This window comes from Homalodisca vitripennis, chromosome 8, assembly GCF_021130785.1.
Source record: "Homalodisca vitripennis isolate AUS2020 chromosome 8, UT_GWSS_2.1, whole genome shotgun sequence".
NCBI classification, from domain to species: Eukaryota; Metazoa; Arthropoda; class Insecta; order Hemiptera; family Cicadellidae; genus Homalodisca; species Homalodisca vitripennis.
In genome coordinates, this window is record NC_060214.1 from 128,544,857 (window position 1) to 128,557,976 (window position 13,120).

The 13,120-nt window shown below is 37.3% G+C and overlaps 1 protein-coding gene across 6 annotated transcripts in view; it reads right to left on the reverse strand.

Annotated features, from left to right (window-relative positions):
* Positions 1 to 6,819: 6,819 nt before the first annotated feature.
* LOC124368390 (thioredoxin reductase 1, mitochondrial) overlaps positions 6,820 to 13,120 on the reverse strand; it is a 76,780-nt gene continuing 70,479 nt past the window's right edge. For 5 of the 6 annotated variants that reach the window (XM_046825688.1, XM_046825689.1, XM_046825691.1 and 2 more), the window contains 2 exons: positions 12,672 to 12,860; positions 10,300 to 12,154 (listed from right to left, as the gene is read on the reverse strand). In XM_046825688.1, coding sequence (XP_046681644.1) covers positions 11,936 to 12,154; positions 12,672 to 12,860 — 408 coding nt within the window. In that variant the 3' untranslated portion in view covers positions 10,300 to 11,935. Of the gene's footprint in view, positions 7,259 to 9,522; positions 9,693 to 10,299; positions 12,155 to 12,671; positions 12,861 to 13,120 lie in introns of those variants that run through there. The other variant, XM_046825694.1, reaches the window with a different exon arrangement.

Genomic DNA, 13,120 nt, shown 5'->3' on the forward strand with positions numbered 1-13,120 from the left:
CCGACTCAGGTACTTCTAAAAAATGGGTGTTGAATGCAACAACTGTTACTGCCTTGTTGGGGTAGGAAACCGTTGCCCACGTAGTTTTTTGTTCGGGAACAAAAAGTCATTGGGGCCAAGTGAGGGCTGTATGGCGGACGACCCATCAATTCATTGTGATCAGAAAAGAGCTGTCAGGATAATCTCAGATCTTGGTCCCAGAGAAAGCTGTAGAGATTATTTTCGAAGCCAAAAAATCCTAACAGTAATCTGCTTATACATTAAAGAAGTAATCATGCATATTGACAAGGAACTTCTGCAACGAGGACAAGATATCCATCACTATAACACCCATCACACATCACACTTCCACCTGCCTCTACACCACACCACGCAATTTGAAAAGAAACCGTCTTACATGGGCAGAAAATTAGAAAATTAATTACTCAACCTTCTACCAGATGACATGAAGACACTTCAAGGAAAGAAGCTGAAGACATCCCTGACCATATGGCTCATCGACAGACCATACTACTCCCTAGAAGAGTTCCTGAACTGGAGAAGAGAAGCCAATACAACTTGACTCACTAGACAATTTTTAATAAACTGAAACCTATATTTTATTGACGCATGTACATTTCTCCATGAAATTGTAAATAGAGACTATTGACTATTAAAACCTGTCCTAAGCTAAACATTACCAATGCAGTGGTAGACAACCCTATTTAGGTAGCTGAACAACTATACACCTATTTTACTCAAATAGCTGAACTGACGATACAGCAAAACAACCAACAATTGGGAGATTGCAGACTAGGAGAGGATCTAAACAACCCTTTGATACAACAATTTCATCTGACTCCCACAACATAGAAAGAAGTAAAACAAGTAATACACAGTCCAAAAAATTAATCATCCAATGGTACAAATGAATACTCTTCAACAATTTGTAAAGCATTGTGCAGAAGAATTGACTCAACCTCTTACATCAATCATAAATAAATTGTTTTCCCTAGGCCAATTTCTTACAAACTTAAAATATCCAAGGTATATCCCAAGCACAAAAAGGGGCTAACAACTGACCCCCAAAAAATTATAGACCTATGTCATTAATTTCTACATTTTTCAAAAATTTTAGAAAAAATTGTATTGAAGAGGCTAATGACGCATATTGCAAAACACAGCCTTATTACCGACTGTCAACATGGCTTCCAAAAGGGAAAATCAACTTTATCTCCCATCATAAGCTTGGTTGAGTCCATAATCGACAGTATAGAAGAAAGACAATTTGTGACCATTATTTATAGATTATAGCAAGGCGTTCGACTGTTTGGGACACAATCTTACCTCCAAAAAACTTGCAGCCTTGGAAGTAAGAGGCTTAGAAAACAAGTGGTTTGACAGCTATCTAAAAGGAAGATCTCAAGTTGTGGAGATTAAGCGTACAACATCTAATCTCACTAGCATGTTCAGATTACACCCTAAACCAATTACAAGAGGAGTCCCACAGGGATCTTTACTAGGACCCATCCTGTTCATTCTGCTGACTAACAATCTCACAGCCCTAATTAATTGAAAACAACAATACCAGCTGCATAATGTACGCAGATGATACAACTCTCCTTTTAAGAAATGATTCAGCTGAAGAATTGTATAATAACCGTTTATTCTCTACAAAATACCATTGCCTACAGCAAATTAAATAACTTGGCGATAAATCCAGACAAAACTATACAAGTGCACTTTAGCAAGAAAAAAGTCCTACCTGCAAGCATCCTCAATATATCAGTGCTTAATCAGACTAAGTTTTTAGGTGTAACTCTAGACAGCGGCCTCACCTGGACAGATCACGTATACAACATTTGCAGAAAGATTAGTACAGGTATCTACGTTGTTACACGTATCAAATTAACGTAATTATCTAACTTTGCATTATGTATTATATTATATTTTGACAAATTACTGTACTTAATGTTCACGTAATAAAGACATTTTGATTTGATTTTGAAATGGGTTGGCACTCTGGAAGCGGCAAAAGTAGCCTACTATGCATTAGTAGAGTCTCACATTAGATATACAGCCTCATAATCTGGGAAACCTAAGAGAGTGCTTGTACTACAAAAGAAGACAGTCAGGACCCTTGCAAACCTGACAGGGGACAGACTGAAGAACTCGCTTAGAGAATTTCTGCTTAAGAAACCTATCTACACTATAGAAGAGTTTCTGGAATCTGCAAATGCAAGAACTACATGACCTTCAACATTTAAACACCAACTTTTAACTCACAACTATTATATTACAATTGTATCGTATAATAACTTAGTATTATAATGTGACAAATTATTGTTCTTAATGATCATGTAATAAAGATACTTTGACTTTGACAAAGTCAAAACTCCATGTTTCAGTTGATCTGTTGCAGCTCGCATTGTCATGATAAAGATGCGTGTTTTTCTACTTTTCCTGAAGTTTCTCAGACTTCTAGCAAACAAATAGTGGTATACCATTCTGAATTGACTGTCCTACGCTGCTCTAATGGCACAGTCACCACGTGACCGGTAATGCCGAAGAAACAGACAACCATTTGCTTTGATGTGCTTCTTCCACGAACAACTTTGGTTGGATTTGGCCCGTCTTTAAAGACCCATATGGTGCCCATTACTGTTTTGTTGCAGGATCATTTGAGTATATCCATGATTGATCACATGTGCAGATGTTATAAACTGCTTTTCATGCACCTTGAGCAAATTTTTTCTATATTCTCTTGCACCAATCAACACGAGCCTCCTTTTGAGCGTTGGTCAGGTTAAGCAATATCCAACTTTAACAAACCTTTTACACATGTAAAATCTTATTGATGCTTGTCATACTAATGCCTGAAGATGCCTCAATCTCACGATATGTGAAATGATGCTTTATCAGCTCATGCACAGCAATTAATATTTCCTTTTACAACAACCGATGTTGGACGACATGCAGGGTTCGCCCTGGAGTGATCGTTGGTCACGATTGAATTCGTTATACCAGTTTCTTATAGTGCTATAGGAAGGCACTTCATTACCATATAAGAAATTTAGTTCATCTATGCTATCTTGTCGTGTCGGGCCATGTCGAAAATTATATTGCACTAAAGTGTTCATGATTTAATCAATTTTTCAACCTGTTGTCAATAATACTAACAACAATGTAAAATAAAATGTTTTTGTTGAGGTTATGTTGTCAGCTGTGTTACCAAGCAACAATCAGTGTTACCAAGGGCTCAGCAGCTCTCATTTGCTGTGTTTTAACATCCATTGGGTTGCCCAGATGTGATATCACTTTTGCTGTGTGTATTTTAGGTTCAACTGGCGGATAGGTATAGAACAGCCTAAAGTGAAACCTCCTAAGGAACCGATAGCTACTAAAACAAAATATGTGTCTGTTAGCCAGTCTCTACCATGTGTTCATGTACTTCATAGCTTGCAGTAACTCTGTAACTAATTCACAAATTCAAAAATCTTTAGTTACTTTTGTGTATGTAAATAATAGATTAACAACATTTTGGCTGGCAAACAAATTATTTAACATGTTCATGGTGTAGTGTTCCAGTGGTGGCTCACAAAAACGTGTGGTGTACCACGGTGATACACTCTCCCTTTCCTAAAGCATATAGTGTACCGCCAGTGGCATACTCAACAGTGCCGTTTCTTTTGACTCAGTAAAAAAAGAATTAGAGTTGGCGTTTTCAAAATGTAATTACTCAATCAAGGAAGGCTTTTGTAAAAAACCGTATAGATTGATTAATCCCCCATTGTGAGGTAAATAAAACAAACGAAAATTTACAATTTGTTTTATTTTACAATATTAAATATGGTAAACAAACATACCTAGGATAATATCTTACTGAATACAATAGTCATTCTTTATGCTTATTAAAACAATCCATATAGAGTGTAGGGTTGTTACGACAATCCACACCAAATGTTGCCACCCGTTTCGCTTTAATTCTAGCTTCTTTGGCATTGTGAAGTTAGATTGTCATAACACGACAAGCATCACTTTCAAGAGGGCCGTAGTGTCCTTCTCTCTACTCCAGTGTACGAATTTCTTTTGTTTTTGTCTGTCAAAAAATTAACACTTTTTTACATCTTATAAAAAACAAATTAATTTCAGGTGTTAAAGTTAGGTTTAACTAAACAAAACAAACAAGAACTCAGTCAAGAACAAAATAACTGTGAGATATGTTATATTTTAAATAAAACACATCACAATTGAATATATTATAAAAGTTATTTGTTGACAGTGATACTGTAGTAGTACATGTAGGTGTTGGTGCTGGCGTGAATTCACGTTTCACTTCCAATTAGATTTTTTGCAAATTCCAGTCTGAATCTCAACATCTCTCATTGGAGATCTAGCATGGTGGAATAGTACAAAAGTGTTAACACTAGTCCCAAGGAGAAATGCTAGACAGGTTTTACTAAGTGGAATATAATACAAGCTCAGTTGATCAGATATGTCAACTCCATGTGTAGTGATCATGTGCACAGCTCTTTTTTTTCAATCTATTTGATAACTTTTACTCCTGTGTTGTTTGCTTGTCCGTTTTACTGGTTTTCTAATCACTTATCTGGGATTTGTCCCTGAGGTCTTAAAGCAAGGATCCACACGGATATGTTTTTCTACGCAGCTTCAGCGATGGCCACACTGTTGTACAACAATAACCAGTATATAACAACTGTCCTTTGTCCAAAAAACTACTCATCAAATGTAACTTTTTGTTTTGTTTGTGGCCCACACCTCCAGTAATGTCTTCTTTCCCAGCTAAGACTTTCAGTATTGCAGTATAACCACTAGTTGAACATAACTTATATATCTTTACCCCATACTTATTTGTTTTGTCTGGAAGGTATTGCCTAACAATAAGTCGTCCCCTCCATGAGATCATTGCTTCATCAATGACAACAGTTTCACCTGGAGAGAACACTCTTTGAAATAAGCTATTCGTCATGTTCACAAGTTCTTTTACTTTGGCCATCCTAGGTTCTTCAACTTCTGCCATTTTGTTGTTGTGGAAATGCAAACATTTAAGTAACATCTCTAATCTATAATGTTTCATGGTTTTTTTAATGAAATTATTCTGGAACATTTCATTATTTGACCAATAATGTCTAAGTTGAGGTTAAGGGATTCATTCCCAATCACAATAAATATTTCAAAGTTTTACTTTTTTTTATCTATAGTTGTATCTAGCCACTGCCTCATAAAAAGCAAGGAATCTCTTCAATGGATTACCTTTGCAGATAATTGTGAGCAAACCCGTTTGTCTCGGTTGCAATAAGTTAAGTACTTCCTCTGTCCATATACAGTTGAAGGGTCAGAAAGGTCAAGTTCATATTGCATTCCCTCAGAATCGGTAAAAGGGAATAGCCGTACTGTGTATATGTATCATTATTGTTATTTTCAGGAGTAGGTAAATTACTATGAGAATCTAATCCAATGTCAATAGCAGATTCGTTTGTTTCTTCCACAGCAGAAGTGTGGGATGTTTGTCAATCATTCTCATTCTCAGATAAAGAGGGGACATATTCGCTATCATCCGATCAACTACTCTAAAGTCAGTTGATGTTTCATTTAAAGCATCTTCAACGTCTGAAGATTCCATACTGAAACAGTTATCATAGGCATGACTTATTACAAGCATAACCTATCTATCATAAGTACAACATATCAGAAGCACAACAATAACATTGAAAACTAGACCTATAATACTGCACAATCAGGGTCCTGAACCGTTCGCATAGCAGTTGTTGAATACATAACCTCAAAAAATCACTTGATCATAATAGACTGTCATCAAACAGCAGCTGTTTGGTTTTTTTTTTTTTTTGCAGCGAACTGCGAAGAAACAAGGTGGATCACCGGTGGCTCACTACACTCATAGGTGTGATCACATATCTTAAAGCGCGTAGTGCACCACAAGTTGTACATTTCAATATATGCTTTAAAAAACATATTAGGTTATATTTGGCGAAAACTGTTGGACGCATAGTACTTATATGCTATTTAACAACTATTTAAAAGTATTTTCAAAATTACGTTTTGTTTGTATTAAGTTAAAATTTACATCAAATGAAGATCACAATTCCTGTCTTTCAGAATTTATATTAATGTCCCGAATATATCCTCAATTGGAAATTTTATTTCATCAAATATAATTTTAGCTCAGATTTCTCAGTAAATCTGATCAGTCAAAGACCAAGAATAATGCATAACACATCTCTCAAAAATTCAGTTACATAAAAATAAATGGAATATTATTACTGCAAAAATTATTTAACAGTACAAAAATCAATAGTGGAACTACTTAGCTTCCATTGAATTATTAATTATTACTTTTTATTTCCTGTAAATAACATATTTTAAAATCACTTACTTAAAAATAAAATTTGTGAACAATAAATAGTAAAAAAAAATCACTGGAGGATTTAAGTCATTCACTTCAATTTATTATTGCAAATAACACATCCCGAAATCCGTAATATTTCATCATGGATTGCCATAACATAGTTGTAGGAAATTAATTCAAATATATAAATAACAGTAAAACAAATAAATCAAGACTATGGGGTTTCTATAACGTTGATATTGAAAAGCAATCAAATAATATTGGGCTCAAATATTCAGAAAAATATAACCATTTGAAACTTTTGGCATGTACAGTATTCAGAAGTCAGTAACGTATATCCATTATAACATGTAGTCTGAAAAAGAATTGTTTCAGAGAATAACTAGGGCATTTAGTTATACCTGCAACACATTAACCAGGAATTGTGGAAGTAATATAAATTAATTCAGGCGTTATAAAAATTACTTGATTTATTCATATTCGAACAAAATTGTTTGAACAAACATTTTTTATTTACATGAACTTAACAAAGTAATTGAAAAATATATGATTTAACAAAGTAATTGAAAAATATATGATATCTCCTAGCTCAACAGTGCTTAACAAATTACAAGACAAATTAGAGAGGCAAAGGAGTGAAAAAGAACACCGGGTATTTTAACATGAGCACCCTTTACCAAGCTAATACATTTCAGAGTGAATATCGAGTCGAGAGAGAGGAGCCTGTGAGTATTGTCTGGACAGTGCAGTAGAGTCGGACTTTAGCTACAACAGCTCTGAGGGGTCGGGTCCAGGCCAGAGCGTTTAGTGATAGTCATCCGTGTGAACTCCTCCGACACTGTGGGGTGTATTCCCACCGTGTTCTCCAGGATCTCGTACGTCAGGCCACACCTGAAACAACATATAGTTTATTTCTTTGTTTTATAGAGTGAACACGAAATGTACGTTTCAACTTTCAATAGGTTCCTGTCACAGATTGGACCAGGATAATCTGCTGACCTGCAATAGCAAGGGATCGTTATTCGTTCTATGCTAGCCTGAATGAAATTAGTGAATTTCCCCAGGGGACCTGATCCATTGTTTTGGCGGTTTGGAAGATTGCTGAAATTGTAAACTACTGGTAAATTTGTAATTATATTGGTAAAACCTTACACAACACTTTTGGGATACATAAAAAGCCCAGCAGTGTTTGGCAATAGGACAACACAGTTGATGTTTAAAAAAATATTTATGTACAAGTACACTAAAACATGTTTTTGTCATACTCTTTGTGTTACTTATATCTATGTTTGTGCATTACCACATGCCTGCTGCTCGGCAGTAAACAAACAGTCGATTGCTCTACATGATGTATGTATGTATGTGTGTATATATATATATATATATATATATATATATATATATATATATATATATATATATGGCAGCTTCTTGTCCTAAGAGAAAAAAAGCAAGGCTTCACTGTAATTCTGATTAAACTTTTTTTGGGTGAAGCAGTTTTTCTTTTTTTAAATGTTAATACAGGGTGTGCTTTAAAAGTAATTACTGTTTTGATTGAAAAAAAAAACAAGTAAGTATTTTTATAAAATGATTTATTTACTTGAAAGATTATAATTTACTCTACTTTTCTATGTAATCCCTATTAATATTAAAGCACTTATTGTATCGTGGGATCAGTTTTCGTACTCCATTGCAAAAGAAGTTTTCTGCCTGATTAAATAACCACTGCAACACGGTCACAAACTCAATTTCTGATAATTTAAATGTTCAGACACAATTTCATAAAGAACACTTCTTGAGACAGCAGGAAACTCTTCCGATAAGGACGAAATAGTGAATGTCGGTTCTCTTTCATTTTACAGTTCATTTATTGAATTAAGTCTGTGGTCTCACACTTTCATTTGTCATCGTGAATGTTTGTGCGGCCATCTTTTTAAAGGCCCTAATCCGTTTCCGCACCATTCCATCACTTATATTGTCTCAGCCTTTAGTACTGAGAAAACGTATTACAGCACACACTTTGTAGCCGGCTGGACTCTGTGGCTTCCCAACAGATGTAGTTACATGGCTACAGATATAATTACAAGGCACTCATGCGCAAAACAGCAATTGCAGCTTTATTTATTATTAATTTCCACATTATACAGCACTGAACTGTGGTTTGACTAATAACAATAACTCAGTTGATCTGTCTTCTGCCGGCCGCAATGTTTTATCATGTTTGTTGTTTCACATACTATTTATTTATTTGTTATAAACTATGACGACTCTAGGTGGGTAATCCTCGCTTTCAATATTTATTGACACCGACACCAGATGATAAATTATTAAAAATCAAAACTATAGTAGTGTATGACTACAGCTTAAATTGTTTGATGAAGGTACGCATTTACTGTTATTAGTCTACTAATTAAATTATAATTACATAACAGTTATATCATTCTAAAAACAGCATAAATTAAAACAGTACTTACATTTAAAACACGCCTTGTAAATACCTTACTCAAGATTAATTTGTTTGGGATTGTTTTAGACGGTTTTTGATCAATCATCCTTCATCTTGTGTTTCTGACTGTAGTTTTTTGGCTGTTAAGTGTGATTTTTCTATTGAAGATTTTAGTGATTGAAATGCGAGATTGCAAGGTTTTCTATCAGCGACACCAGGATAAAATATCAAATAAATAAGAAAGTACTAATTTTTTAAAACTAATTTTGAACATTGTGTGAGATGAATTTACAGATAAGAATAAATCAATATTGTTCTAGCAATAAGCATTACCATAAGCACAGTTAATGTTTCAATCCTAATCTTCTAAATGCTGGCAATTCCCGAAAGGGTCAAACTTCACACATATTGTTGTGCATATGTTTATTGTACAACAAAAACATATGCTAGATTACAAAATTTTACTAGGTTTGATATTCCTTCATAGGAAAGAAATGTACAGAACACATTAGGCCAAGCCTACATAAGTATGTATGACTTTGAATACAATGACCCTATTTATTAATTGTGATGAATTTTATCGGTATTACCATAAAACTATTAAATTGTTAGGAGCAAACATTTGGAGTTCTAGAGGAAGGTTCTTTCTTTACACCACAAAAACTGTATTTAAGTCTCACAACAAAGAAAGCTGATTTCAAGTACTCACTTGATAGCAGCAGCGTAGCCTTGCACCACTTCCCCAGCAGAGGGTCCAATGAAGTGTAGGCCCAGAACCAGCTGAGGAGCTGCTCGCTTACACACCACCTTCAGATAACAGTGTTTCACACTCTTCTGGGGTATGAAGAACTCTGTGGGCTTGTAGTAGGCATGGTACACCTGCAGCAGAGTCTCAAGTTACTTAACAAATTACATGTAACAATGAAGTGTAGGCCCAGAACCAGCTGAGGAGCTGCTCGCTTACACACCACCTTCAGATAACAGTGTTTCACACTCTTCTGGGGTATGAAGAACTCTGTGGGCTTGTAGTAGGCATGGTACACCTGCAGCAGAGTCTCAAGTTACTTAACAAATTACATGTAACAATGAAGTGTAGGCCCAGAACCAGCTGAGGAGCTGCTCGCTGACACACCACCTTCAGATAACAGTGTTTCACACTCTTCTGGGGTATGAAGAACTCTGTGGGCTTGTAGTAGGCATGGTACACCTGCAGCAGAGTCTCAAGTTACTTAACAAATTACATGTACCAATGAAGTGTAGGCCCAGAACCAGCTGAGGAGCTGCTCGCTTACACACCACCTTCAGATAACAGTGTTTCACACTCTTCTGGGGTATGAAGAACTCTGTGGGCTTGTAGTAGGCATGGTACACCTGCAGCAGAGTCTCAAGTTACTTAACAAATTACATGTACCAATGAAGTGTAGGCCCAGAACCAGCTGAGGAGCTGCTCGCTTACACACCACCTTCAGATAACAGTGTTTCACACACTCTTCTGGGGTATGAAGAACTCTGTGGGCTTGTAGTAGGCATGGTACACCTGCAGCAGAGTCTCAAGTTACTTAACAAATTACATGTAACAATGAAGTGTAGGCCCAGAACCAGCTGAGGAGCTGCTCGCTTACACACCACCTTCAGATAACAGTGTTTCACACTCTTCTGGGGTATGAAGAACTCTGTGGGCTTGTAGTAGGCATGGTACACCTGCAGCAGAGTCTCAAGTTACTTAACAAATTACATGTAACAATGAAGTGTAGGCCCAGAACCAGCTGAGGAGCTGCTCGCTGACACACCACCTTCAGATAACAGTGTTTCACACTCTTCTGGGGTATGAAGAACTCTGTGGGCTTGTAGTAGGCATGGTACACCTGCAGCAGAGTCTCAAGTTACTTAACAAATTACATGTAACAATGAAGTGTAGGCCCAGAACCAGCTGAGGAGCTGCTCGCTGACACACCACCTTCAGATAACAGTGTTTCACACTCTTCTGGGGTATGAAGAACTCTGTGGGCTTGTAGTAGGCATGGTACACCTGCAGCAGAGTCTCAAGTTACTTAACAAATTACATGTAACAATGAAGTGTAGGCCCAGAACCAGCTGAGGAGCTGCTCGCTGACACACCACCTTCAGATAACAGTGTTTCACACTCTTCTGGGGTATGAAGAACTCTGTGGGCTTGTAGTAGGCATGGTACACCTGCAGCAGAGTCTCAAGTTACTTAACAAATTACATGTAACAATGAAGTGTAGGCCCAGAACCAGCTGAGGAGCTGCTCGCTGACACACCACCTTCAGATAACAGTGTTTCACACTCTTCTGGGGTATGAAGAACTCTGTGGGCTTGTAGTAGGCATGGTACACCTGCAGCAGAGTCTCAAGTTACTTAACAAATTACATGTAACAATGAAGTGTAGGCCCAGAACCAGCTGAGGAGCTGCTCGCTTACACACCACCTTCAGATAACAGTGTTTCACACTCTTCTGGGGTATGAAGAACTCTGTGGGCTTGTAGTAGGCATGGTACACCTGCAGCAGAGTCTCAAGTTACTTAACAAATTACATGTAACAATGAAGTGTAGGCCCAGAACCAGCTGAGGAGCTGCTCGCTGACACACCACCTTCAGATAACAGTGTTTCACACTCTTCTGGGGTATGAAGAACTCTGTGGGCTTGTAGTAGGCATGGTACACCTGCAGCAGAGTCTCAAGTTACTTAACAAATTACATGTAACAATGAAGTGTAGGCCCAGAACCAGCTGAGGAGCTGCTCGCTGACACACCACCTTCAGATAACAGTGTTTCACACTCTTCTGGGGTATGAAGAACTCTGTGGGCTTGTAGTAGGCATGGTACACCTGCAGCAGAGTCTCAAGTTACTTAACAAATTACATGTAACAATGAAGTGTAGGCCCAGAACCAGCTGAGGAGCTGCTCGCTGACACACCACCTTCAGATAACAGTGTTTCACACTCTTCTGGGGTATGAAGAACTCTGTGGGCTTGTAGTAGGCATGGTACACCTGCAGCAGAGTCTCAAGTTACTTAACAAATTACATGTAACAATGAAGTGTAGGCCCAGAACCAGCTGAGGAGCTGCTCGCTGACACACCACCTTCAGATAACAGTGTTTCACACTCTTCTGGGGTATGAAGAACTCTGTGGGCTTGTAGTAGGCATGGTACACCTGCAGCAGAGTCTCAAGTTACTTAACAAATTACATGTAACAATGAAGTGTAGGCCCAGAACCAGCTGAGGAGCTGCTCGCTGACACACCACCTTCAGATAACAGTGTTTCACACTCTTCTGGGGTATGAAGAACTCTGTGGGCTTGTAGTAGGCATGGTACACCTGCAGCAGAGTCTCAAGTTACTTAACAAATTACATGTAACAATGAAGTGTAGGCCCAGAACCAGCTGAGGAGCTGCTCGCTGACACACCACCTTCAGATAACAGTGTTTCACACTCTTCTGGGGTATGAAGAACTCTGTGGGCTCTCAATACTGGGGGTTTCAATGTTTATTTAGCAGTTTTTTTATAGTATACTTAGCTAATAATATACTGTATAAACAAATAGGTATTAGTAGTTTAGAAGTGTTGTGGATTTTAGTGGTCATTGGCAGTATTCAGAATATAAATTGTATAATTGATTTGCGCTTTTCAACATTTTGAATATAATAGCAACACTTTGGTAGTACCCAACATATATCCTGATTCTACGTGAGGACTAGGGTTGTGTGTTTTAAAACTTAATTTGAAAATAATGCATTTGCTCAGAAAATTTAATAAAATGTCTACGAAGTACAGCAACAATGCTTATGTCTCAAAACTTGTGAGTTTAACTGTGACTTATCTAATATTTACATACCTCGATATTGTCTTCTCCATACTGCTTGACAGCCTCCTCTTCGCTGAGACCCACACAACCGTACTCCAGAGGTGTGAACACTGTAGTGGCCACGTTCTGATAGTCCATCTGAGTTTTGCCTTTACCGAACAACCGGGCCCCCAGTAACTTTCCAGCCTGTACTGCTACTGGCGTCAACTCGGGCTTAGCCTGTGGACAAACACGGATCATTATAAACAATAAGCAACATCAATGAAGTTTTGTCCAAAGTTTCTGTGATCTTTTGATCAGAAACAAAAAGACGATTATCTCACATTACCCGGAGTTTCCAAGTAGTTACAATTATTGGAAAGGAAACAAAATCATGTGTCAATAGTGTAGCAGCAATTTAAAGAATTTCAAATGGATTTTGAACCTATGCCTCATATTGTATTCAGTATTGTACCAGCACTTCAAGTGGTCTTGGAGAA